This window comes from Tyto alba, unplaced genomic scaffold (assembly GCF_018691265.1).
Source record: "Tyto alba isolate M040663 unplaced genomic scaffold, T.alba_DEE_v4.0 Super-Scaffold_12, whole genome shotgun sequence".
NCBI classification, from domain to species: Eukaryota; Metazoa; Chordata; class Aves; order Strigiformes; family Tytonidae; genus Tyto; species Tyto alba.
The window spans coordinates 4,950,437-4,978,221 of NW_024881274.1; the positions used below are offsets into that span (position 1 = coordinate 4,950,437).

A 27,785-nucleotide genomic window follows, 5' to 3' on the forward strand; every position below is an offset into this window, starting at 1 on the left:
TTTTTACTACAATATGGGAAGATTCTTCATTCTAGTGAGGCAGGTAGCGTAGTCCTCCATTTTACAGATGGATGATTTATGCAGTGGTCTCGTGCTGAAGGCAAGAACAAGGAATTGGACATAGCTCTGGTAGTTTGGCCCCAAGACTGGTATTTCCAGCTTCCTCCTTGTATGCCCTCCAGGTGCGAAGTCTGTACATATCCAACATGAGTGTTCTTACAGCAGAAATATGCTGCCTTGGCCCTAAATGATGCATCAGGCCTTAAAAGCACAAAAGTGGTTTTAAGTTTTGTAGAGAACTTCAGTGGAAGGTGGGAACTAGGAGGAAACCTGTTTCACGGTGTAGGCAATATGATTTGGGTTTAGAAATGTGTCCTCTTCACTAAAACCAGCCTCTCCTTTTTCTAGGAGAGGATCATCAGCATGATGCTGGCTTTGGACAGGACAGTTCTGATGAAAATCAGAGCTGGAATTTGGCCCTTTCCATGACATCTGATGCTTCACTCCCATCAGACTTCCAGGATGATGGTAAGTCACTGATGTTTTTTGAAGCCCTTGAGTGAGGAAAATAGAAAGGTAAGTGTAATCTAGTATGACTTGTTACGTTTCACCCATCTCATAACACAGGAGGTGTGTTTTGGTTTTTTTTTTCTGTTGACTGGTGCCTGTTTTGTCAATGACCATATAATGCTATGGTGATCCTGAATTTAATCTGGTATTGCTGAACTTAAACGTATTTCTTGATCAACTTGGTACAGACTGGAGTTTGTTATTCTATTTTGGATTTACAAGAGTGACAGAGAAAAATAGAATTTGACCTGGTGGCTAGTGTTTCCCAAAGTTAAAGTGGGACTTTTGGGTGTGTTTCTTCATGGGTACTCAGCCTCATACTTCAAAGGGGCTATGTCTCCTCAAACCTTGGCTCCCCCCACCCTCTGAAAATGAGACCTCGTTAATGTGCTTTGCTTTGGAGAGCCTTTTTCGGCACCTTTTAGTGCTTGGAATTTTGGGGCTGCTTTTTCCTGCGGGTGTGGAAGTGCTCCCAGCCAAGCAGTAGATGGGAGCTGGCACCTGAGGCCAAGGGCACTTTCCAAAGCATTAAATGTCAGATGGGGTTTTTCTGGGCAAAGAGTTTCTGTGATGCTCACGTCTGCTTGTGGTGGTGGCTTGAGTGATGGATTTGCAATACGCTATTGAAATTGAAGCCTACAGAGCTGAGATTGTTCTGATCTTCTCAGGGGTTATCTCTGGGCCCTAGTGAAGGCTTGACTGCTTTGGTCTCAGATTCTCAATCTCCCGCTTCTCACAGATCTTGTTTCCTCCTCCTCTTTCACTTCCCTTGCACTTTCCCCCCATGCTTTCTTACCCCCCCATCTTGTCCTTCCTCTTTCATTTTCTCTGCTTCCATCCCTCTTCTTCTCCACCTTTCTCTGCTCAAGGTACCCTTTCATGTCTACTCCCACTCTTGTTAGTGAATCGGTAGTCATCAGTCAAGGATACAAAGAAAAGAGGATTTATTTCAGATGAGGCCATAAGAGCTGATGGGCACTGAAGTTTGCGTCTTTGCACAGTGCAAAACACCAGGCATATCTGCTATATGTGTTGATTCAGGCTATAAAATAAACCTCTTCGTTTAGACTGATTAGAGACAAGGTTAGTCTGACAGTTAGCTAGTAATTGCAGCATGAAGAGGTGTGGAGTTTGGGATTGGTTGTTTTAAATAATCTGTGTGCTCAGATATGATGCACTTATGCAGAGTGCGGATGGAGAACGTGTGACAAGGATAATGGATGTTGGCCTAAATGGGACATGAAAGGGTGCTGAAGACCTCAAGCTTGGCCTCGTCAGGCGAGCAATGTCTTTATGAAGTCTAGGGTTTCTCCTGGCGTGTTTATTAAGCTTGTCTAAGGAGGTATTTGCTTTGCTAACTTTGAGTGGTGGTTTTTGGCAGCTCTAAGGGGCAGAGTTTGACATAACACTTGCAAGGTATGCAAACACTTGGCACCACTGGAAGTTTTCAGACACAGATGAAATGCCAGGCTCGATGGAAGGATGCCCAAATGGGTGAATGGCGAGGAGATTGATAACACAGAAAAATTACATACTACAAAAAGGAGGGGAAAAAGCTGGCATCGAGAGCAGTTACATTAAAATGAGGTGTTAGTTCTTGGAAACTGGTAAGAGTGCTGATTAACAGCAAAGCATGGGCTTGACTTTGTGTGTGTTCGTTCATTCTGGATGAAAGTTGAGCAATTTTGGCTGACTAGATGCAGGCTGTTGGTAGTCTGAACCAGTGATATTAAAGGGAAAAAAGGCTGAACACATGATTTTGGGAACCTTTTCTTTGCCCTGCTATGATCTGTAGGGGCATCATCAGAATGAATTTTTCTAGATAACTGTCAGTGGGATGGGTCTGGATCAGGGTTGTCATTTCCTCTGGGTTTCTGAATTTCTGTGATGGCTTACTATCAGATTTTTTTTGTTTACTGGGGGTATTTTTTATGTTTGCTTGTTTTCTTTGCTTACTTTTTTCACTATAGAAGGTGAAGCCACAACGATATTTTTCTCTTTTTTTATAGACAACACAATGATTTTTCTTTTTTTAATAGATGGCACAATGATTTTTTTCCTTTTTTTTTTTTTTATAGATGGCACAATGATTTTTTTTTTTTTTAAATGCATATGAAATCAGTCACCTGAGAGTTTAAACCGATAGTTCTGAGAAGTGGGTTAAGCTAAAGGGTGTGTCAGGGAGCCTTGCTTTCCGAATTAGAGCATCCCTGTGGGAGAAGTGGAAAGTTTTAAGATTGTGTGAACTGATTTTCATCTTTTCAGTTTGCCTTGGCTTCTCCGAGTGGCCACACTTCACTTTTACTGCGCCCTTTCTTGTTCCCGCGCTCTCTTGTGAGTTTGGCCAGCGAGGTCCCTGGTGCTGGCACCCTGCTCCCCTGTGTGGGTGTGGAGCGTGGGTCCCCACGGCCCCTCGGGTGCTGCTGTCGCCCTGGTGAGTGACCGAGAGCGGCTCCTTTCAGGCAGCACAGGTGGCTGATGTGTGGGGGCAATCCATCTAGCTACGGCCAGAAGAATAAATTGGCCGGTTGTAGGAACATACTTATCATTCCTGTGGCTTTTTTCCATCCCTCCTTATCCCAGTTTTGCAACAACAAGAGGTTATGTCCTCAGGTGCAAGCCCACGGCACTGTTAGAGGCTGCTATGTCCCACCTTCCTGAATTTCCCAACTTTATGAACTCCACGTTTTAATGGAAGCAGGTCTCTGACTGGGGTGATGCTCACTTCTGCCTCTTCTTGCTACGAAAAATGGGGCAGTTTGGAGACAGGGGAATGCCACCACCGTTCATTTTGAACAGACTTTCCTCGGAACTTCTCGTGGGAATCGGAGAACTGTCAAAGTTGTCTCTGGAGGGAGCAAGAGGGACTGAGCAAGTTGGGGATGACTTTACTCAATGAGGCATGGCCCAGCTCTACGGGATCGTCCCTAATGAGTGATTAAGAAGCTAATGTTTGTACAGTGCTGGGAGGCTGGGAAGCGCTGTGCAAGTACTAAGCACTGTTATAATGATAAGTATTTCTTAGGAGAGACTTCCCATGTGATGTGCTCTGCTCAGACCGCTTGAAGACTTTTCAAAAATGTTTTTGTCTTTTAAACCGGTAGATCACTTAATTTGCTGGTGTTCGTTCATTTAGTTTTACTGAAGCCCAAGGCAGATACCACAGCACCCTGAGGGGTAGGAGGTGCACATCTTTATTATCTAGCACTTCTAGATATTGCCCTATCAGTTGGGGGTTTCCCCGTGGCTCCGTCGGGGTGCTTCTGCCATCGTTGCAAAGCGGCTGATCTCTCGCTGGAGGGGTGCTCAGCCAGGATGCGAATGATTCACCGGGTGTCAGGGCGAGATCAGGCGGAGCTGGGGGGGTGAGGGCCACTGCGGCTTCTGCCCCCGCGCCTGGCTACCGGCTGTACTGCCGTGTCACAACAACATAAGTGACAATATATTTTCTTTTATATTACACAGGTATCCGTTAGCACGTTGAAGGGAGCATAACTCACAGTGACAGGAATGTACTTTACGGGTTCTGTTAGGCATGGTAAGAAATCTTGCCTCTGACTTCCAAGATTTTTCCATCATGTCAGCAGAGAATTTTGGCCAAACATACTTACAGCTCATTCAGTTTTGTGTGGTGCTATTTGTTTTTGTTTTTTTTTTTTTTTTTTTTAAATATGTAAGTTCTGAGTATCTTAAAATCAAATCCTTTAGTAAAAATTCCCTTATCTTTAGTCCATTTTTATAAAGCAGGCTTTTTATCTTAAAAGGTGTGGAGGGTGACAGATGAGATTATACTTCACTGTGTTCTAGTGGCTTGGGGATGGGAGGAGGCAGATACAAGTGCAGTGTGATACTAAAACTTTTTTGGGTGATTAGAAACTGTGGTGACGCATCTTTAACCCATCTCCAGGTACTTCTTGAACCCGTTTGTGTCCTGGAGAAGGGCCTCATTTGCTCACGTTTGGCCTTCTACTCCATGGAAATGGGTAGGGAAACAAAAAAACGCCAAAATAAGTTTTGGATGTAACTCTTTAGAAACAAGATGCTGGCAAGCCAGCTTGCAAATCCAGGGGAGAGGGTCTGTAAATTACTTTTAGAAGTTTCTTGTGTGGTCCGTGGCAGCCTCTGCATGAGGCTGAATGTGCTGCTTCTCTTTCAAGATGTACTGTGTTCTCTCTTGGTGGTTTGGAGCCCCAAATCCTTTCTCCCTGAAGCGTGTTGTCTTCTGACCGACGTGTGCTTCTCTGCTTTTAGGTAGTCCTTGCTTCTACAGCTTCTGGTTTTATTTCCCCTGTACTTAAACGCTTCTGAACTCCAAGGAGTCGCTTCCTAAACATGGAATTAATGGGTTTAAAACTCCAGCCTGCAGGAGCGTTTTCAGTGGCACCTGGAGGAGGTGGGTGGGTGGGTGGGTGGGTGTGCAGCCTGGCTCGGGTAAAGCTGGGGGTGCAGGGGAGGGGGTGGGGTGGGTGGGTGCGCAGGGTGCGGGGGGGGTGCGTGCGCTGGTCGTGCGAGTGGGCACGCCGCACAGCGCGGGCACGCGGGGCGTGTGGGTGAGGGAGGGCGCGCAGGGTGCGTGTGGGACGGTGCAGAGTGGGTGGCCGGACTGTGCGATGCGCGGGTGGGTGCACCTCGGGGGTGCCGGCAGCGTGTCCGTGGGGAAGGGGGGGGGGGGGGGGGGGGGGGGGGGCGGGGCGGCGCGCGCTGCCGGGGCGCGGCGGCGGCTGCGGAGTTCTGCAGCGCCCCCGTGTGGCGCAGGGCGGCGCCGCTCCCGCGCGGCTGGAAACCCGCGTGGGTGCCTTCTGCTTTCCCGTTGCTTTCAATTAAAAACCACAACCGACAAACTAAACAAAAATCCCCCACGCCCCCCCCCCCCCCAAACCAAAAAAAAAAAAAAACAAACCCAAACCAACCCCCCACCTCCCAAACAAGTGTTTCTGCAGTTTCCCCCTTTCCTGCTGCTGGAGCTCTGGCCTGCACGAAGCCCTTGTGCCGGTGCGGCAATAGCAGGTCTCTGCTTTTCCAAACCAAATGTGGAAATGGTGGTTTTCTTCCCCAAAGGCAGCCTGACGTCTGCTGCGGTGGGGTGGGAGGGTGATGTGGTCTGGGTCTGGGGTTCTCAGCCTGTGCTGTGGCCCAAAGGAGCCACTTGCCCAAATGTTGCTGGATTTCAGGTGTAATAACAAAGTGTGCGAGATAAAATGCACTAAAAACCTGTTTCAGAAATGCTGAATATCTGCAAGTTCAGTAGTCTGTATTGAACCCTGAATGCCCACAGATGAGTGGGATTGGCTCTTACGCTGAAGTTGAAAGCTTTACAGTTTTCTTTCAAAATACCATTAGAAGCAATTATCTCTGCCTCCCCGATGTCCAGAAATGTCTTTTGTTGCTTTTGACCAGGTTATTAGAAACTTGGTCTTGATGTACTTTTAAGGCTTATGTAACACCGCAGGAAGCGTTTGGGGAATGGGCCTGTGACCAGCGCGAGTGCTGCTGAAGGGTTCCCCTGACTCGTTTCCTTCCTGATCTCGAGCATCATCCAAACGAGCCCAGGGAGCAAGAGGTTAAAACACGGCGCAGATATTTCTCCTGATTCCTTACCCTGGCTTCGAGCAGGTTTGACCAGTTCAATGTGAGTTTTGCCAAGGGGAGGAGAACAGGCACGAATACACGCATAAGAAAACAACACGCTTTCTAAAAAATACCTACTTCTACTGCGTGAGGTTGTGTAAAGAAATCAGACTCCCTTAAAGCTACAGAGCTCATGTTCTTTGATTTATCGTTTTCTGAATGGAAATGCACCATAACATTAGCGCTTTCAAGCCCAGTGTGATAATGTCTCTGGCATTGTGCAAATAAGTTCCTGGAACGATACTCTGGCTGGTCAAAAGGTTTGGCTATATTTTATACAGAGCAACTTGCTTCACCTCTATATTAAGGATTATTTGTTCGGGGTGGAGAGGAGGAGGGTGGGTTGCTTTGCAGGCTGCCAGAAATAGATGCATAAATTACATAGGAGAGCTTTGTAGAGAACAAGCAGCAGTGAGTAATGCTACAAAGATTTTCAGCTTTCCTTTAAAACAAACAATCCAACCCCCAAACCCAAAGTGGCTTCATGTTCTTATTTGGGATTTTACAGCTGCAGCAATTTGTAGTGCAAGTAATTGCTGCAGAAATCCTATATGAGTTATGGGTGCAGCTTCCATCAGCTGGGCATGTCAAGCTGTAGATGCTGGGCCTGAGCCCGCAGTTTTGTGGGTGCTCATTTTGAGCTCTCAGTAATTTTTCTCTCAAGCTGAAGACATTTGGAAGTTGGTCCGAGAGGCTGTTCTTGTGCTAAGGGTGTCTGTGGTACAGCGGGTGATTGCAAGTGCCTTCTGCCCTCTCTAATCTCCCCCCTTATCTCCCCCTGCACCCCGTAAAAGCAGTTCTTCTTTTGGGACGTAATCCTGACACAAAGCAGATCAGGCCCCAAAATGTTTTGATCCAGCCTATCCATTAAGGTCCCACATCTAAAAGGGATGCGATTTCAGGGTGGTTATTTGCAATTGAGGACTCTCAACCTCACGATTCAAGTGCTGGCTTTAAAAGCATGAGTTGCTTTTACACAAAATAATGTGTTTGTGATTTGGTCTTTGGGTGTTGCGTGCCTTGGTTTGTGGTTTGGAAGGGGGGGTTCTACCCAACCACTGGGATGTTTGTTTGTTTTTTAAGCTGAGATTCTCAAGTAATTCCTTGATGGCAAGAGCTTTTAAGAAAAACAAAAATGTTATGAAACATGTGGTATAAAATCTCAGCAGTTTGGTGGGTCTGTGGCGCCCCAGACAGGAGTTATAATTCAAATAGCTTAGAAGTCAGTGAAATGCCGATAACTTATTAATGCAGCTTTTCTAAAGCAAAAATCCTGCCTTCTCTGCTGTTTGCCGACAGGGAGAAAGCATAATTAAAGTTTCTTTGTATTGCTTTATAAGTGCAGAATCAGATGAATAGATTTATTTTCCATACCTAGAGGACAGCCTTTAACGACAAGGTGTTATGTGGATTTTTTTTTTAGTAAGCGGCTTAACAACAGCGAGCTTGCGTGAGAACAGGGAGCGCTGGCGTGTGATCGCAGCTAAAAATGAATTGCAGCGGAGGATGCCCCCAGCCCGTAGATTATTTCAGCGGGGGCGGGGGGCTCGGAGCACGGGCGCCGTTGAGCCGATGCTGTCGGGTGCGTGGTCCCGGGTGGCGTGGCAGCTGTCAGGAGCCGGGATGCAGCTTCCTCTCGTGGCGAATTGCATGTTCCTCGTGTCAAACGCACGTGAATTATCAATGCACAAGTTACCATTGCATGAGGGGCCGGGATAACTTATGCACCCGCCTCCTAAAGGCCTTTTTATTCATGAGTATGTAAATCCAAGGCATAAACGCTTTGTGTCTCTGTATTCTCCCCAGCAGAGGGATCAATATGCAGGAAATATAAGTTAACAAAGTGTCGGGGTGGAACTTCGTTACAGCTTCTCTTCTGCCCTTTTTCAAAAGAAAGTGATTCTAATTTCCTAAACAGGCACCAGAGTCTCTCATCACTGACCTGCGTGATTTTTTTTTTCCACGGGAGGGATGCTTGGAGGGGGGATGCTGTGGGGCGGTGGTCCGGCAGCGTGGCAGAGGAGGTGCTGGGTTTGGATCAGGCCGTCGGTGTCCCGTGGCCGGGCAGAAGCAGCCTCGGGCTGCCCAGAGCCCTGGCTGGCGCCAAGGGCCTCGCTTGGACCTGGGAAATGGGGTTTCAACCTTGCAGAAGTGCCAGGGGTTGAGCGTGCTTGGCACTGGTAGTGATGGGGTTACAGCAAATCTAGACTTGACATTATTTCAACCAAATATTTGAATAGTAAGATAAGATATTTGGTGGATTCTGTGTGCGTATTTCAACAGGGACAAGGGTAAGAGATGCTCTAGCTTAAGTACTTGAAATGTATTGAGGTTATAGCAAAGATTTGGGGTCTGTTTTCTTCGTATTAGAATTTTGAGCATAATGAGGTCATTAGCAGGGGAAGTGAAGGAGGCTCTTCCTCTGCTCGAATGAGAAGACGACTTGTCTGCAACCAGGGTAAACTTCTCTTTGTTCATCCATGGGAGATGTTTGCAGGACAGTTGGAGGACGAAGAAGCAGACAAACATGTGCTTTCCCCATGTTCCTGGTACATGTGCACACAGAGCCTCGGGGGGGGGAAAGCAAGATATGTTCTGAGTAAGGGCAGCCCCATCCCACAAATGCATTCGGAGAATTGTCTGCTCACCTGGGTGGAACTTCTCATGGGAATAATGATGCTGGTACCTGTATCTTGCAGGATCAATCTCGAAACACTACCAAGTCCTGAAATCAAAATTCCCAGCTGAGAGAAATGGTCTGGATAGCAATAAAAGCCCCTGCTATATATAAGTTAACACATGCTAAACCACTACTGACTTCATTCCGACTTAAGCATGTGCTTAAACATGTGGTTCAATGTGAGCCACAGGGAATACATTAAGTTATTACTCAGGTTATGTAGTGCTGAAAATCACTATGTGCAAAAATAAAGCCACTGTCCTGAAGAATTTAATTTAAAGACTGGTTATAATAAATTCTAAAGTGAAATGTGGACAACTGGAGGGAAGAAAAGGCTTTTTTGTTTTTTACCTCTCTCTTTTTCTTTCATTTCTCCTTTCAATGTAAGGAGTTAGGCATAACTTTATTCAGCAAGCTTCTCCCTAGAGCTGTTGTACCTGCTGGTGGGCTTACTCAAGCAAAGAGGCTACGTTGAATGTTCTGTCATTGTCATTTTGCATTAAGGCATTTTGTGTGTGTGCACACGTGTATTTTAAAGAGTAGCTTTGTTTAAGGCTTGTGGTGATGAACTACTTCTTACAACAAGTTAAACTTTTATTGTTTAGCCCTCAGAGAGATGTGGCAGTTGAAAGAGATTGGGTGTCCAGATTGATTTTTGGTCTGCGTTGAAGGGTGGCTGGGAGCGTGCGGACGCGTACCTGTGTGCGGCGGGGGCAGAGCCGGTGGGGCATTGAGCAAACACTGGGACTTCTTCTTCTAATCCAGTGTCACGGGAAGAGCAGCCGAAACAATCGGCATCATCCTTCACCCTGATAATGCTTTCTCTCCAACTAATAGCTCCTTGTTCATCAAGGAAACGAATGTATGTGGAGGTGACACGCTCTTCACCCACTGCTCTTTGTTCTAGGGTCCTCCAGACTGATTGTATCAGCTCCAGCACTGACAAATATCCCCCCAAACTTTAACACTATGTAAAATTGAGTTATGGGGTTTTAAGGTTAGACTCCTCTGGCTGAAGGTTGATTGTCTCCGAGAGATAAAGGAATCAGTACTCAACAATAACAAAATCTTTGCCATAGGATAATGCCTGTTATTGAGCTCACAGCTCTCTTTATTTGGTTACAAAGCTTCACCCCTATTTTTTTTCCTGCACTCATAGGTTAAAGTGGGAGCTGCTGTTTGAAATTGGTGAATTGCTGCTGTTCCTCTATCCACCCTCACCCTGTGCTTGAACAAATGCTCTGGCAGATTAATTCCTTGAAACATCCCATCACCCAGGGCTGTGTCCCTGCAGCTGCGGTTTTTAACCAAGTTGCCCTCACAATGGCACCTTCCGAGGAGCCAAGCAGTGCAGAGATGCTGCTGGCACTTGGGTAGCCTTTGGAGGAAGAAGCCTTGCCTGGACAATCCCAAAGAGCTTAGTAGGTAAATCAGAGGGTAACAGGAGGAGAGCATTAGGCTGGTTTTACAGTAAGATTCATCCCCTGGAGTGGAAGAAATAATTCTCACTGAGCTGGGCCTGGTGTGGAGTGCAAGTGGCTTGACCCAGGTCTGATGAAGAGCCGGTGGTGTAGATGGAAATCGCATCTTAAAGCTTTGGAATCCCAAACACCTTGCTCAGATTCTCTGCCCAAAGATCTATTTTGCATTTAGCAATGAGACTTGGCCATCTGCTGTAAATGGAAATGGTCTGGCATTGCCCTGCAGAAGATCAAAACGTTAACAAAAACAATGGAGTTTGGGGGGAAGAAATGGGAAGTTTATTTTAGCTTTAAACTGATGGTATCTGGGGCAAAGGCACTCTGTGCTGAGGCAGTCTTATGTCGAAGGCAATGAGAGCCTGCCAAAAGAGATGCCTGGGAGGGGCTGTGCTAGCAGTGGGCAAAGAAGCCACAAAATCCAAGGGAGGACAAAATTTAGTGGAGTGAAGCTCCTTGTACTCTCTGAACTCCTTCCAAATCCTAGAAGCACTCTGCCTTTCCTGATAAACACCTGATGCATGAGGTGTGTGGCGAGGACACGCATGATAGGGATGAACTTTCCTTGAAGATTTGTAGCAGACAGGCGGTTGGTGTCAATCTTTGAACCATATATACAGAATGGTGCTCTCCACCCCCCATAACTTGTATCTCTGTTTTACCCACTTTTAGTTACCTAGAAAGACAGAACTCTGCTGTCCCCTGAAGGCCATGGGCATCTGCAAGAGAGGTCTTTGTCTCAGTGGAGCTTTCAAGTCTACCCTGATTTCTGCTTCCTTAAACTTCAGTCATATCCTTATGCTTCAAAGCAGACCTGATTATTCCATGGAGGTGTGGACTACAGGATGAGTTCAGACATCCCCTGCCTCTGACCGTGGAGGGAAATGGTGTCCACCCGGTTCCCCTGTGCATCCTTCGTGTGGTCAGTATATTAAGTGCAAAGTCCCAAGACTTCAGGCCAGATCCAGTGTCAGGGTTTAGCCTGTGTTGATGGTGCATCATTGGTGGAAGAAGCCTATTCCTGCCCTGACTGCCCTCCTCTCCATGGCAGAGGTCCCTCACCTCTGTGCACCATGCCATGTTCACCAGGTAACGTTCCCCTGAACAGACCAGGGGATCTGGTGAAGCAGATTTATTTCTTTTTTGAGTTCCTCGATTACATTGCAAATCCTTATTTTCTCCCTTCTTACTCCATAACATTCCCTGGTGCTGGATGTGCTCTGGATTACTTGTTTGTTACCCTAGTTTATTCTTTAATAGGATGAATCTCATTTTATTATTCTATCCATATTCCTAACCTCTCTGTGTCCCCTATTATTATTTCCTCTGCTTTCACTTGGTATTTGCATTACCACCTAATTTAGTATCTTCCTGCTCGTTGAATTAATGGACTGTTTACTTGCCTTAGATAAAATGGGGACTAATACCCTGCAGTACCCCAACACAGACGCTTCTCCCCCACGTGACAGAAAGCCATTTATCACCGGCTTTTGTCTGTGGCCCTTGGGCCAATTTTCCGTCTGTGACGATTGCTTCTATCCAAGCTGAGGTAAATTAATTTTTTCAGTGAGATTTGCTGTGGCACCACATCAAACGCTCAGTAAAGTCTCTAGATATATTGCATCTTCCACATTACCCTTCGTCTGCTAATTTTGTAGCTTGATCAGAAAGGCTGACCGTATGTGCCTAAGGTCATTCGCTCTTTACAAACCCAAAGGTTGCTTGTTGCTAAGAAGGCAATTATAACCTAGGTGCTCATAAAGTAATTTAGTCCCTTTTTGATTCTTTTTTTAAATAGGTTCCATTATTTTATGAGTGTGACATTAGATTTGCCAGAGCATTTTTCAGCTTCACCTTGGTATTGTATTTTTAAACTTTGATGCTACCTTTGATCATTGCCCTCTCTGTAATTCTTAGTCCTCTGCTGTGATTAGAAGGAAAAGCCAGTGGCTTGGTGAGTTTGGGAACTTTATTGTAGTTCCTGTAAGACTGCATGCAAATGGAGATTGGTGGGAAGGAAAGCACAACCTTCAAAGAACAAAACAGCATGTTTGTCTACCCCCTTTCCATGCTCACACCACTGCCCTACCTCTAGTCTAGGAAGCCCATGGCTGCCTGAGCAATCTCTACAGCCATCAAGGAGCAGAAGATGACTTGGGCTCCCTTGAGTTGTAATGGCATCTCCCAAATAGGTGACAAATCTTCGTTGCTGACTATTAGGTATGTTTGTCATCTAGCGGACGTCGGGGTGGTGACACTGCTCTTGAGATGGGTTTCCAGTTTGCTTTCTGCCAAGGTTGATCTGAAGTTGCTCTGTTTTCATCTGTAGGTGAAAATGCCATGTCTGCTTTGAGCACCTCCCTTGATCATCTGGCTCTGCTGTACCAGATCCATGAGCTTAAGTTATTTTGTTGGGGAAAAAAATGCATCTTGTTTTGAATCAAGGAAAAATTCTGTATCCCTTCTCCCTCCCCTGCAGTGTAGGAGAAATCTAGTTGGAAAAAACTCCAAACAGAAGCTTTTCTTTTCAAATGCAATTGGAATAAGTTGATCAGAAATGCTTCAATTTTATATCTAAGGTCTTGCAAAGCTACTGTTAAATTGTTTAAGGAAAAAAAGCCCCAACCCACAGAAAAGCCAAGCAAGAAGACTGAAAAACACACAAACTTTTATGATGGAAAACAAACCAGCCCTACCAAGGGAAAGTGAGGCCAGACAATATCAGTATTTGAATATTCTCTTTTCCTTCTCTTCTTTGATATGCAAACTTGCTGCTGATCAAAGAACTCTGGGAGGAGGAGGACAATAGTGCAGATCATGGTGACTTTGGGTTTTGGTTCCTCGGTTTGATCCCATGATGGCTGGGGTAGGCTTGGGGACGAGCACCGCTTTCCTCCCCTCCCCCTTGGTCTTCCCGTTCAACCCCTGAATTCACGGATCAGCGGGGGAGCCGAGCTGTCTGAGCCAGGGGCACAGGCACAAGCCCTGAGGTTTCAGAAACTGCCATAAAATGGCTATAGCTCTGCTGTCTACAAAGCCTCCATCCCTCTTGGGTACCCCAGTATGCTAAATCTGTGGGTTCAGGCTTGGGGCAGGTGGTAGGATTTGCTCCTTTAATCTTCAGTGTCTATTTATTACAGTGGAGCTCCAGGGCATCTGAGCATGGCCTTTCTCGCCAAGAGACCATAACAAATGGATGCACTACCTCTTTGACACAGCGCCGAGGTTTGCGCACCACCTATCTGCACCATTCGGTGCTGGCTCCTTCTGTCTCGGCTTCTTCTTTTGTCGCGGGGCTTATAAAACTAAGAGGGAGCAGGAAAGGATGTGAATGCAAAGAGCAGCTCGGGTTGACCGTCCACACCTGCCCTCCCCATCGCTTCCTGGCCCGTCCTTGGCTAATTTGTCATGGGGGGGGGGGATGCTCACCTTGCGGATGAGAAAATGCTCTGCCCCAGGCCATGGGACCATGACTTCGAGTAACCCTTTTCCCTTTGTTTACTCTTAGGTATTGAACCCTTTCGCAATTGCTAATTATTTTTCAATTGCCCAAGACAAATGAGAAGGTTAGGGAGGTGCCATTTCTCAGTGACCCTGCCTGTCAATTGCTGTGACTGTTTATTAATGTTGGAGTTGGTTTTGTTAGATTTTTCTTGTTGGTTTTAAAGAATAAGGAGGAAATACCTTGAATTGCAGAGGTAATTTAAGCCTTTCTCTGTATCAATGCTATCAGAAATTAGCAGGTTAATGACACCGGTAGGGAGTTCCACCCTCTCACTGCAACTTAATTTTATTTTTGAGGGAAAAATGATTCTCAAAGAAGGTGGGGATCCACAGTAAACCGCGACCTTATATGAGAAGATACAACAGTCTTGGCCTAGTCTTCTGGAATATAATTCAGTTCTTATTGCAGTGGTATTTTGTGGTACTGCCCCAGTGCCAAAGCTGTTTTGCACCAAGTTAGAGCTCTGAAGAACTTGCAGTTTAAACAGGCAAACAGACAAGGTAAAGGCTGACAATGGGGGTGACGTTAGAGGAGTAGGAATTGATTTGAGTCCAACACACCAGCTGTTAGAGGTAATGTTGGACTAGGAGCAGCCTAGCGCCCTCGAACTTTCCATCGTAGTTCGGGAGGGTGAATTAGGGGGTGAAAAAAGAGCAGTGTGATGTGCACGTGAGTCCTGGGTTTGCCATACTGACTCTGTTGAAGCTGAAAAACATGATTTAGGTAAAAATGTTGTTTCTTGGAAGTTGAGTGACCTTGGATCACAGGATGAGGTGCTCTTTGCTTGGATTTGGAAGAAGAGGGGACTGCGGGGCCACCCAGACCCCGATTCTTTGTGCTTATGTTCTCAGTGCAATCCCCTTGCTCTGGAGTTACAGGAAACAGTGGCTTCAATCTCCGTGTAAGAATTTCCATTCCCTGGTAGTGTAAAGCTTTTAATCCACGTATGCAAACAGCCCAGGCTTCCCTGGAGGGGGGATTGTAATGTGGGGTGTCACTGTGGGGGGGTCCGAGGCTGCTCCCTGAACCCACGAGCTCGTGGTGGGAAATGGATGCACACTGCGTGCGCTTCTCCTGGAGACGTTTCTTGGCAGCCTTTTGCAGAGCTGAATCTCCTGGTTCCCTATTGAAAGGGGGAGCTTGGAAAAAAAAAAAAAACAACAAACCACTACCAACCAAAAAACCCTGCGCTTTTCAGCACAAGATGTCTTTTGCAGCCTGTCTCCAGGCAGCTCGCAACCTAAAGGGCATCACCGAATGCGCCAGCAACCAAATAGCAACTGGGGGGAGGGAATAGAAGGACAGAGGAAGATGGAAAACCTCCTATACAATAATTAGAATAAAATTGGGGTATCAAGAATACAGGGGTCAGCTTCTGTTCACACCAATATGGCTTTCACCTTGTAGAGAAAGGCCTGCACCAGGTAATTAGGTCAAGTCAATGATTATATATCTTTAAGTGAAGTGGAAGGGACTGTAATTGTGATGAAATTTGTTTGAAGAGGGAAAGCATGGGGAATTTTGTTTAAAGGTAACGAGTTCAAAGGGTAAATGAAGTTCAAGGTTCAGTTCCTGTTCACTCTTAACAAAAAAAAAAAAAACACAAAACCCACAACAACACCCACACACACCAAGCAGCCAATATTTCTATCAGACGAGTTGCTTTATCTTTTGAGGAAGGGAATGGGATCATATCCCTGTAGGAAAAGTGGAATTAAAACAGTGACAGCTCTTTAATGGGGCTTTCTTTCTTTAGGAGCCAACAGAAGGGTAAACCTTGTGTAATGGGATTTTTTCCTAGTTAGTTTATTCTTCCCTTCGGAGTGCGCTGCCACATGCAGACACCTTGCATGCAAATCCGTGATATCCCAAGAAGGGCCTTGCCTGTGATATGCAAATACCCACTTTGTTTATGGGAACTTTTCAAGAGAGGGGAAGGCAGCTGGGCCATGAAGGGTGCGGAAAACTGCCCATCTTGGGGGATTTAATGGGATTTCAACTTCACATAAATGTTTTTGATGTAACAAAAATGTGTTCCTTTTCATGTTCCTGAATTGGACTGTTTTCCTCTCAGTAAATATGTGACTTCTGTGATCTGTTTTGATTTGGTGGAGGGCAGGAGTGCATTTCCCTGTAGCCTGGCTGGGAAGAACTTGGCTGTTCTTGGACCTGGGAGAAAGGGGCATAAAAAAAAAAATAATCACGGCTGCCTTTGCAAGTGGCTGCATGTGTAGGTGTAGAAAGGTGGGCTAATAGTTATGATGTAAGTGAGGATCTCTGGCCTCTTCCTCGCAGCATCACCATGTGATCTGGGAAACAGTTTTGACTGTGGCACCAAGTATGATCCGTAAACCAGCAGCGCATCGGTTCTGGGGGGCTGGAGCCCCTCTCCTTGCTCGGGCTGTGCCGGGCTCCACTGGTGCCTTGGCCACAGCTGGGCTGTGAACGTGCAGCACCGACGTCTGGGCCCAAACAATTTGCAGAGGATGCTTGAAGGTGGCTCTGCAGGAAGATTTGGCTGTGCTCCTTGTCCCCTTCTCTCCCTGGGGATGAGGAGGGGTCCAGTGCTGTGGTGATCGTGCTGATTTTCTCGCGTGGGTTTTGAACCTCGCTGCTTTTTTTTTTCCTAATGGCCTAATCGTGGCTCATTCTGACCTCATCTTGAAAGTAAATAGCAGAAATTTAGCACTCCTCTCACTTTAAGGGGAAAAAAGCACCAAAGCAGCTCCTCAGGAGATCTCTAAATTGTATAGAGACAAGGGGCAGCCCCCAAACACCTTGTCGTGGTCAGTAAAGCTCGCTGTGAACTTGGTCTGCGATCCTGCTGGCCTTGGGTGCCACGGGTGAGGGGGGTCCTGACCCATCCCTGTGAGCAGCACCGATGGGCTGGTGACCAGAGCCCGGCTTGGGGAGGGGTGGCCGGTGCGGGGAGGAGGGCAGAGCCTCACCTCTGCTGAACCCGAGCTGCAAATATTTCCACCTCGGCAAAATTTAGTAGAAGTTCAAGGAGCAACATCGCAACAATATTAATGACCTCAAAGGGCATGCAAAGTTCAGAGTTCGCCTTCTGCTTTACGCCATTGATCCTTTTCTCCCTTTTCCTGTTGCACCCGTCCTATCTTCTGTATAAATTTGATGTCATCGGTTGCTGTTAAGATCTGTTTTGTGACATTTCAATCTGGTTTAGTTGTTTTTGGTTTGTGTTTCCCCCCCCCCCCCGAAAAATATACAGAGGTTTTGTGTGGATAATAGAGGGTGAAGGGTGGGTGTCGGGGTGGAGGGTCCCTGGGGGAGCAGGGTGCTCTTGTGATCAGTTCAAGGTTCACTCTTTGTTCACATGTAATAAAAAGTCTTCAGTTATCAGGTATTTAAACCCAAATCAGCAGTTCCATATCCGTAACCTGAGCTAAGCGTTCCTCCATCTAATGGCCGCGCGGCTGTCGTTTGCAGCGAGTTGGGTGACACTCGATTTGTACTCGGTGACGGGAACAGATGGGTCTTCATTGTGAAAGCCCGCCTGTATGCAAATGTGAACGGAGTTTCACCCGCGCCCGCGCCTGACCTGACCACGCACAGGCATTTACCCAGCGCGCTCAGCCGGGGGGGCGGCCAAGGGCGATAAAAAATGGCACTCGGATAGTACCAGCGGCAGGTCAAGTTTACCATCCGTCTTTCAGCAGGACCGAGATGGCAACACAGTTATTTAGTTTCAGTGTTGATGTTGGTTGCAATAAACTCCATCATTTCACCTGTTTATGAACCCAACCTCGTACCGGTTTCTCTGCACAAAAAAAAAAAAAAAAAAAAAAAAAAAAAAAGGCAAATGAGCGCAGGCGATCGGCTCCTTGTTTCTGTCGGGATGAGGAAGGGTCCTGCTCGCTGATGGGGTTTCTCTTTTATTTGATTCCCACAGTCTGCATCATTACATTTTCCTTCCCCCCCCCCCTCACCCCCGCCCCTGCTTTGTATTTTGAGGTTTTGTTTATTTCTTCAGAAGAAACAGAAACCCGTCTGTGCCGAAATGGGCTTTTTTATTATTTAAAAATTGAGAAAAATGATAATTGATGCCAGAATAAACAAGCAGCATTTTAGGCGTTGGTTAACAGTTTTGCATGTACATAGGCGGTATACAATATATAATAAATCTTACCATTTAAATGTGCAACCCTTCATTAGAGTGAAAATATGAACAGCTGTAATCGCACATTTACGCTGGTGACAGAGAAAAATCTGGTTACAGTTGTAATTTTTCATGCTGATGAAGAACTGGGAGCAGGTTTGAACACTGATTCTGTAACTGGGTGGAATTTTATTCCTCCATCCCCTCTTCCCCCCCCGCCGCCTCTCTCCAGCCACATCCAGTAGTGTAGCAAATTAGCGTCTTTTGCTCACAGCAATGCTCCGTTTTTATATTATTCTCCGGCTCATCAGAAAAGTAGATTTCTCATGCCAATTGTAGAGCCCTCTTGGCTGTCAGCTCCTACGGGACTGACCCCCCAAACTGTGGTTAGGATGAATGGTTACACGTCCCCAGGACATCTGTTCTTCAAGGGATGCTGTGAGCTGGAGTCTGGAACTGATATAAAAGAAACACTCACTACAAATATAGTAAAAGCTTCTTGCTGCAGTAAATCTTATTTCTTACAACTTGGCTTCCAGCAAGCGACCGACACATCTTGGGAGAAGAGGGGGGCTGAGAGGGCAAATGCTTTTTTTTTTTTTATTTTTTTTTAATGGTGGAAATGTCTATTTTGCACAACCAGAGCCTGAAATGCAGTAGCTGTAATGATTGCAAAGCATCTTCAAATCTTCCTGTCTTGTTTTTATAGTTTATTGTTCCTTCTGTGGGAAAAAAACAAAAAACAAAAAAACAAAAAAAAACCCAAACCCAACCCAAAACGGAACTCATATATATTTTTAGGCAGTTGAGCCTCTGCTCAAATCATCATGAATAGAAATGAATGGCCAGAATTCGAGCTGGTATTTGTCCAGTCGGCACTTGTCATAACTGACAGGGATGATGAAAATAAGGCACTTTGTACATATCGAGAAATTGAGGGCTTCTGAAATGGTTTTATTCCCTCGTTTTTAGTCATTGAAAAGTGGGTAGATCATTAATTTCCTGTCCTGGAATAAGGAACTGCTTTGAACATGTGGAAGGTTTTGTACCTACATTTGTAACGCAAACATACATTCGTGCTCTCGGACGGATGATTGCCATTTGACCTAATATTCTTACCTTAATACGCCAAGGTCTTTATTAAACCATTACTTAGTCATTACTTGTATGGACTGCAGAGCATGGGCAAAGCTCTCAGTGAAGTCAGAATAATTACTAAATAAAACTGAATAAAGACTTCAGGATTTGGCCCGTTCTTTGTGACCTTGAAATTGCTCTCTGAGGAAATTCTGGCAGGTAAAGAGAATTGGATTTATATTCTGATGTATGAAATTCTGGTTGTCTTATTTCAACAGAAAACTGACTGTAGGTTTGTTCAAATTTATGGGGCTAACTAAAGAATTTGTAAATGATTTTTTTTTTCATTATTTTCTGGAGGAAGAGAAGTTAAGGGTGGCTATTAGAAAATTATTGGTCACCTGAAAGCATAATTTTTATCACTGAAAGCAGATTAAAAGAGACTGGCTTAAAAGAAAAAGAAAGAAAAGAAAAAAAAAACTTTATTTCAAGCAAGTTGATTTTATTAATTGCTGCCTTCTCAAAATGCACTTAACAGCTTGCTGGTTATTTTCTAGGCCAAAGGAGCTTTTTATAAGTCAGGCTATTTTATATAAAAAAAATATAAAATCTTGGGAAGCTGGAAGATGCTGCTAGCTGCAAGAGTGCATATGTACTTATTACAGACGAGTGCCCTTTGGAAAATAACTGCAGTGTTCGTCCGAAGTGCAGCAGCTTCTCATTACTGTCGACGACTCAAGCACCCCTTAAAGTGTGACTGTTTCTCATTAAGTGAGTTATAGAAACAATCTGGCTAATTTTCCCTAAAAGGCTGCAGTGTGTTTCCAGAACACTCAAATTTTATTATTTCAGCCTCATTCTCCTGGCCCCGGCTTGGGCGAAGCTCCAGCACCTCCCTGGAGAGGCTCGGTGGGACCCGGCGCTGCGGGTGCCTGGGCAGGCACCAACTTTTAATATCTGCCCATCCGGGGGGTCTAATGCAGCCCCCCTGGGGAAAAGGGGCACCCGCTAACATCTTCTGGCTCTCTACCACTTTTTTTTTTTGCCCCCGCATGTCTCTTCTTTTTCCTGCCTGCCAGCCTCCCCTAAAAAACCCCACCTAGGTGAGCTAATAATTGTAGAAAAACAAATCATGTGACTTTTTTCTGCCATGCAGCCACAGGAACCCTTTTCTCTCCGGCATTTTGGGTGCCCTGCCATTTTAAAATTTTTAAACAATATTCCTTTTTTTTTTTTTTTTTAATTCTTCTTCCTATTATTTCTGAAAAGCAGCAAAAGGCAGTTAGGGGGGAGTTTTGAGCATAGATGGAGGGTAGCGCTTGTTCTCGGATCTGTCCGGTGCCGCACCGCCGCTCATCGCAGCGTTGGCCCCTTGGGGTCCTGGTGCGTTTTTGGACCCTGTGCAGACCCCGGCGGTGGCTGGAGAAGGGGTCCAGGAGCCGGAGAAGGGGTCCAGGAGCCACCTCGTGGCCACAGCACCGAGCCGCAGCCACCCCACTTCGCTCCGAAGGTGGGACCTCAAGGAGAGGCGAGAAAGGGGGGGAACCGCGTTCAAATATAAATCAAACCCATCAGTCACCGGGAATCCAGAGAAAGTGGCACAGGATATAAATAGAGGCTATAACTGCAGTGACAAGCAGGGCTGCAGTTGTAAATACTCATTATCTTTCTTAATATGACACCGTGTGGATTGGGAGAGCTCAGGAAATTAGAAAGAGGGAAAAACCTCCTAAAACCGGGAGAAAGGAATCTGGTGGTTTTAGACCTAAAATCTCTCTCCTGCTTTTCTGTAAAACAATAAAAAGACCCCCTCCTAAAACATTTATATATATTATTAATATATATTAACATAGCACCCTGTCTCCTCCCCAAAGCTGAGTGAAAGCCCCAAAGACATCTGTTTGCATACATTGTGTGTCAGGCAACATCAGATCTGAATAGAATTTATCTAAATTTTATATGCATGGCTTGATGTAAATTGAAATAAATTGTACAGCATACTCTGCGTGGACATATTGGTTTTTCCTTCGCTGCTTGAACTTTTAACCTCGGGGTTTGAGCCGGTCACACGCTGACCCGTCTGAACTCTGCTGGTAGAGCCAAGTCTGGAAGGATGACCTTGCAGCCATGGCAACCCCCAAAGATAGTCCAGGCCTCCTCCATCCTCCCCTTCCCCCAGCCTTCAAAAACCGCCAACAAATTGGTGATGTTTCGGGCAGTTCATCTCGGGCACCTTTGCGCAAAGATGCAAAAAGTTGGGTTTGCTCCCCCTCCTCTCAGCCCGCTGCCGAAAAGCTTTTCTGTGTCAGCGCCTTGTGCGAGGACTGCGAGAAAGAGGGTGGGTGCTGGGTACCGTGGCGCGGGTGGGCAGGATGGGGCCCGCATTTTGCCTCTCCCACTGGCTTCGGTGGGGACTGCTGCAGTGCCGCTTCCCTCCTCTCCATCGTGCCTCAGTTTCCTCAGGAGTTGCATAGCAATAATCTTTTGGGGTATATTTATTATTTTTTTTAGAAGCTTTGAGCTTCCCTAGGTGATGAATGTTAGGTACTTATTTGTTATGTATCTGCACGTAGAGCGCTGGTGGTTATCGCTGCTGTACCTTCCCCGCGTGAAAATACAAATTAATTAGAAGTTTGATGGGGACAGAGCTGAGCCCTGGTTTCTGGGCTGTAGGGCTGATAAGTGACAGGTCTGATGGCTGGTAGCTCAGGTTCATCGTGGGTTTTGGAGACCAGCATTCAATTGCAGTTGAGGGAGGGATGCGTTTCCCTTCCCAAGCTTTGTCTGAAAGGCTGAAGGAATGCCACACTGCGCTGGGGAAGGCGGTTGGTGTTTGCAACCACGCAGTAGAGTGTTTGTGTGTGTGCACACGTGTGCTGTGTGCAGGAATAATCTACCCCAATCATAAACTCAAGCTGGAGTCGTGCACTTGGACCCCGTTGCAGTTTGTTATTGTAGATGTATTTATTACATGCGCACATAATGGTCGCTCTTTTGTTTTGCGGCTCATCCTCCCTGGATGACCATTTGGTCAATTCACTTCTGTGCCGTGTCACTCTGTAGGAAGGGAAAAATCTTTCTGGAATTCTGAGTGGTGCCCAGCACTACAAAGCCAAATTTGGGTGAAGAACATCTGTCTCAGTAGTATCAGTAAGTTTCCAAACTATAAAGAGGTCTTGTGTAGGTAGGGATGGTTTGGGAAGGTCAGGTCACTGGAGTCTGGCAGCAAGAGTGGGCTTTCTGTCATCCTGGCTCCATGGCTGTCTCAGCTGGAGCTGGTACTGGTTTTGGTATGAAAATCCAAGGAATATCACTGGGTTTGTGTTGCTGACAGAATGAATGCTGTCTGAAGGAGAATATCTCCACGTTCAAGTGTTTACCTTTCTGGTGAACCCCAAGTCTCCGTGTGTCCTAAAAGGGGTCTTGATCCAGCTTTGTTGAACTTGAGAAACGCTGGCGTTTGCTGTTGAAGTTATTTTGGAAATAATTATGCAGTCTTCTCTCTAAGCTCCAGAACAGAAAGTGATATGTCAACAGTACCACACGTAAGCATATGCTTAATTGCTTTCCTGAGTTTAGGTGTCTAAAGGGCCTGACTGCAACTTCCAAAGACCTCGGAACAGCTGTGAAAATACTTACTTGCTCTGAACAATGCAGATACAAATACTAGCAGCGTTATCAACTCGGCCAAAGGCCTTGGGGGGTAATGTTGATCCTCATCCCAGCAGCACAGTTGCCTCGGGAGAACTGGGCTTGCGAGAGCTGTGCTTTTGTGGCTGCGGTGATGCCTTTGAAGACATGGACCTGTCCTCCACCCTGGCCCAACCCCGGGGAGATGCCAGGGGACGGGACCTGTGTCCCTGCACATCTCTTGGGGTGGAGGAAACAGGACCAAGAGGTTCTGGAGATACCAGCCCAGGAATTAAGGAGTGTCTGTTTTTACCTTTTACAATAGTGTGCTTGACCTGAAAGAGAATCTACTTGCGCCTTCCCTCTGCATCACATTTGCTCATCTGTGGACACTGTGCCATAAAGTTTTAAAGGTTCACACTGTCTGAAATACTCTGGGAACCCTGGGTAGGAAGTACCACAGTGGTGTGGGGCTTTATTTATTTCTGTTCCCACCTGGGCCATATTGCAAAGTTCCAGTGATGTGTGGTGTCTCCCAGACAACTGAACTTACTGATAATTTATTTAATAGATGTGGTATTAAAAAAAAAATTCCTGCTTCTAGCTAACTGAGAGTAAGTCGTATTTCATCATTACAAAGCAATAAGCAGGCTATAGATCCCTGTTTATGGCCTATTTTATCAGTATGACTTCATTGTCTTATTTTTAAAAATTGTTGTTATAACCCTATTATTATAAGTTAATAGATATAGGGCCGTAACCATAATGTAAAACAAGTTTTGCAAATCAACTGCACTGAGACCTTTTTTATGTGAGGAGCACAGTAAGGGACTGCTGGTCCTTTGCTGATGTCTGTTGCCTCATGGGGCTGGTAAAGTCAGTGCTTGTATCTCTGTGTAAGTAGAATATATAAGAAATTTTGAATAAAATGAGCTGAAAACCCTAATAAGTCCTCAGTATTCTTTGCTCTTATATTGGTTGTAAACAAAATCTTTCCTGCTGGCATGCAGGAAAAGCACATTTGTGCTCAATAAGGCACAGACTGTTTGTATTTGAGGGACTTCAAGGTTTCTGTAAGAAAAGTGGGATGCAGGAAAATCAGCAGCATCATTTTTTGTGTGCATGGTGTGCTCAGCTGCGTGAGCTTGTCACCAGGAGGAAGCCAGAACCCCTGGATGTTTGTTTTGTCCTCTACATTTACGACTGGATATGTGCTAGCGATAGCTGAGAGGAAAGCAGCAGACGTATAACTAGCCCAGCAATTAATGTTATAGCTCCACATTGGTAAAATTTGGTTTTTAAAGTTATTTGCTTTACCCAATGTATTTTTAATGCACTGAAATGTCAATAAGGGCATAACTATGCCAGGAAGCTCTTGTAAAGCAGACTGGGATGTGGATTGTAAAGTGCTAGGACTACGTTTTGCAAAAACTCCCTTTGCAGATACTTCATACCAAAAAAAGCCTTTTTTCCTTTCATCTCAGTGGGACCCATGTTTGAAGCACGCTCTTAGCGAGGAGTGGAGCTGCTGGGAACGGGCAAGACCTTAGGCAATGCTCTTTCTCCTGTGCAGAAGCGTAGTATCTCTGCCTCTGGTTTATTAAAAGAGAAACTGAGAGGGGAAAAAAAGATTAAATGCCTGAGATGAAAGGGATTTAACAGTAAAATTTAGAGGAATACCTGGAGTCCTGACTCCATCTCTCTGCTCAGCTCCTGTAGTTCATTCGCTGTAGTTTTCTCAATTCCCCCAGCTATCACTCATTTCATTAAGGCCCTGTGAAAACCTGATGTGATTTTTACATCCTTTTGGTCACCTTTTTGTTCTTTAGTGGCTTTTTTTCTACATCTTAACCTCAATCTGAGTGGGAGGGTTAATTGTTTGGACAATACTGGAGCCCGGGGCTTTTCTGAAGCAAACATGTGGCGCAAGATCTCCAACTTTCGGACTTTTGTCAAGGTTTATGGCAATGTAACGATGCTGGGACAGGCTCCATACCCAAAGAGAGTGAGCGTTGCCTCATGAGCCAGGCAGGCATTCACATTGCTGACCTCTCCACTTGACAGCTGGTGCAAGTGGGGAATTGCATGTTTTTGCTCATGTAGCAAATTTTTGGAATTATGTCATCTATGCTCGAGATGGCTGGGGTTTTTTTGGCTATAACCATGCAGGAGTCAATGCTATGTATGCCAAACGTGGCTCCTTTCATTCCTGTGGTGCTGCTGGTGGACTAGGTAGGGATTATCTCCATTCTACAGAGTGTGTGGAGGCGAAGGACTAGGAATTGAATCAGAGAAACTTAAGTTATCATTATATTAAATCCTTAAACACCTTGTAGTCCCTAACACATCGCGTGTCCAGGCCAGTGGGCTATGTCACCTGCTCTTGATTTTGTATGTGTATTTTTCCAGTGTGTACCAGATAGACCTAATTAGAGCATAGTCTTGAGCATAATTTCTTGCATAGTTGGTTTTCTGACATCTGCTTTTCAGCATTTGCTGCAAACATGCACTGTTGTGTTGTGAATTTTTGCTTTCGTCCCTTTACTCTGCAGTGGCCATTTGAGCATGTGAGAGTCAAGTAGCTTATGACTAACAGTTTCTACTTTTGTAAAATAGAGCATGAAATTGCAGATGGTCACTAGGAATGTCAAAATCTGGGTGAGGGAGAAATCTCACCCTGTGCCCTTATTTTCAATATGTTCCTTTGCTGCATTGGTTAAGGAGCCATTCTCTTATGGTTGCTCCTAATGTCAAATTTTTATCTGATTAGTTTCCATAATTTTCCTCAGTAGTAGTTCAGATGAAATGCTGCCACAGACCTCTTTTCTTCAGTTGGCCTTTAGCAGAACACCAGTAAGTTTTTGCATGTTAGTACCAACGTGCAACCAAATGGGTTTTGTGGGTTACAGCTGAGCATCCTCCCAGGTCCTGCTTTCTCATGAGACTTATCTCTAGGAAGGAAGAGTATTTGCTCAGAATACCCACTGCAGCATCGTTTCCTCTATTAAATTCCTGACATTACTACTTCTCTTTGGGCCAACTCCCTCTCTTCCCCCTTTCCTTTCAGATACGATTAAAACTCTGAATTGTTTATAAAACCTGCCAATGCCCAATCCATGGGATTCAAATATGTGGACACTTGTATGTTCTTAGGTGGGATGTAGGGTAGGGAGGAAGAGAGAAACGAGGAGAGAAAGAAGGGACTGTGATCTCTTTGACCTATTGAGGGCCAGGTTCAGACATGTTCTGGGGTTTTTAATCAAATATATGGTGGGTTTGCTTCTGATGGGGAGCTAGTCCTGTTAAAAACCCAGCCAGCCAGAGCTGGGTTGGGAGGGTCTAGTTTAGAAGGAACCTTAAGGTGACTTGAGGAAAACCCAGTGATTCTTCTCAGTGTCTTTAGAAGAGCGTGGACCTTGTGAGCTGAGCACGGGGCTCATTTTGGGGCAGCCTGGGTGAGATTGGGAGCAGGAGGCTGGAGGTGGGATCCATCTCTAGAGTACAACAGTCTTTTGTTAAGGCTGATAGGATGCAGATCTCTCATGGCTCCCCAGGCATTTATTTCAGTACCTTGCCTATTTTCAGCTAGGTATTAGATTGTCAAAGGATTGGAGGTTTGAGGTTTACTCAGCAAGCTGAAATACAGTAGTTTCACTCCAGAGTACACCCCCAACAGTTGGCCAGCTCTTCCTTCCCAGCAGGGTCTGAGTAAAACCCCTCACTCTCTAACTGAATAGTTCAGAAGCCATAGAGTGAGAAATTCGGGTAGTGGGGCTTTTGAGTCTTAAAAATAAATGTTTGCATGGCAGTGGGTTGTGTGACGAGCCTCGGTCAAAACACGCTCCTGGCACGGTGCGGGGTCGGTTGTGAATTAGGTTTCTGTCCTTATTGTTAGTGTGGGAATGGGGGAGCTGGGTGGGGGTAGGGAATCGGAGCTCTGCATCATTTTCTGTGCTGTTTGCAAACCCCTCTGAATAGTGAAAAACAATGCGATTAATTTTCTCTAGCGCAATCATGCATAGATTTAATAAGCATCCAAAGGTAGGATCCATCTGTAAAGTACGCACTGCATGCTAAATTACTTCTCTTCTGCAATTTTTTTTCTTTCCAAACCTTAATTAATTGAAGAAAAAAAAAAATTGTTTATTAAAGTGGGAACAGGCTAGGCTCTGTCTCTGCATCTCTGGTTCAAAAGTTCATACAATTCCCTGAAGGCTCATCTGTGTGTGTGTGTGTGTGTGTGTGTTTGCAATTGGGTGTGTGTGCACATCTCGTCTCTCACCCGCAGACTTGCTTGCTCTCTGCTAAGAGACAGATGCCCAGAAAGGTGCTGTACTTTAAACAAAGGTTACTTTTCTTTTTTTTTTTTTTTTGTTGCTTCCCCTGGAAGAATCCTAACTTGGTAGCGCCCTTCCTCTTCTCCCACCCTTACTTGTCCTTTATCCCTTTTGGCTCGGAAAGGTAAAGACACTTCCAGCACATAGCTTAAAGCAGCATAAGCGAATAAACAGGGGTAAGGGATGGAGGATGGGAAGCTGATTCCACAGGTGGATCCATGCTAGGAAGCGCCTGAGTGTGCATGAGAGCAAGAAGCAAACAAACAAGGTCTGGTGAAAGGAGAGGGGGGTTGGGTGTGCAAGGCACACGTGGGAAAAATAACCATCAGTGAGTAGAGCTGTGCCAGGTAAGGGCAGCGGGGAGAGTAGCGTGCGTATTGCCAAAACCATAATCCCCTCTTGTCTACTTTCAATGTTGCCCTCTCCTTGAATCCCTGCCTGCCTCCCTGCCTCCACCAGGCTCCTTCTGTTCAGCTTCCAGCCCTGGCACGCCGCGTCCTCCGTGGACACTGTCTCCAGTTGCAGTCTGGGGTTCTGCTGGCTCAGCTCACCTTGCCTTCCCCTCCTGGGCTGGCTGCGTCCCTTCATCCTGCAGCCACCGTTCTGCAAGGTCACTCTGTGCCAGCCAACACAGCCGACCCGTTGCCCTCTCATTTCTCCCCCCCCCCCCCCTCCTTAGTTTACCATTTTTTTCCCCACTGCCTTTTTTCATCTTGTCCCTTTGCGGTGATGTAGCAGCGTGGGCTGGGAAACTTGGGCT

The 27,785-nt window shown here is 45.8% G+C and overlaps 1 protein-coding gene across 1 annotated transcript in view; it reads left to right on the plus strand.

The window, feature by feature from the left end:
- SKAP1 (src kinase associated phosphoprotein 1) overlaps window positions 1-27,785 on the plus strand; it is a 156,439-nt gene that overhangs the window by 31,011 nt on the left and 97,643 nt on the right. The window contains exon 4 of the mRNA XM_032989632.2: window positions 414-528. Within this exon, the coding sequence (XP_032845523.1) occupies window positions 414-528 (115 nt within the window). The remainder of the gene's footprint in view (window positions 1-413; window positions 529-27,785) is intronic.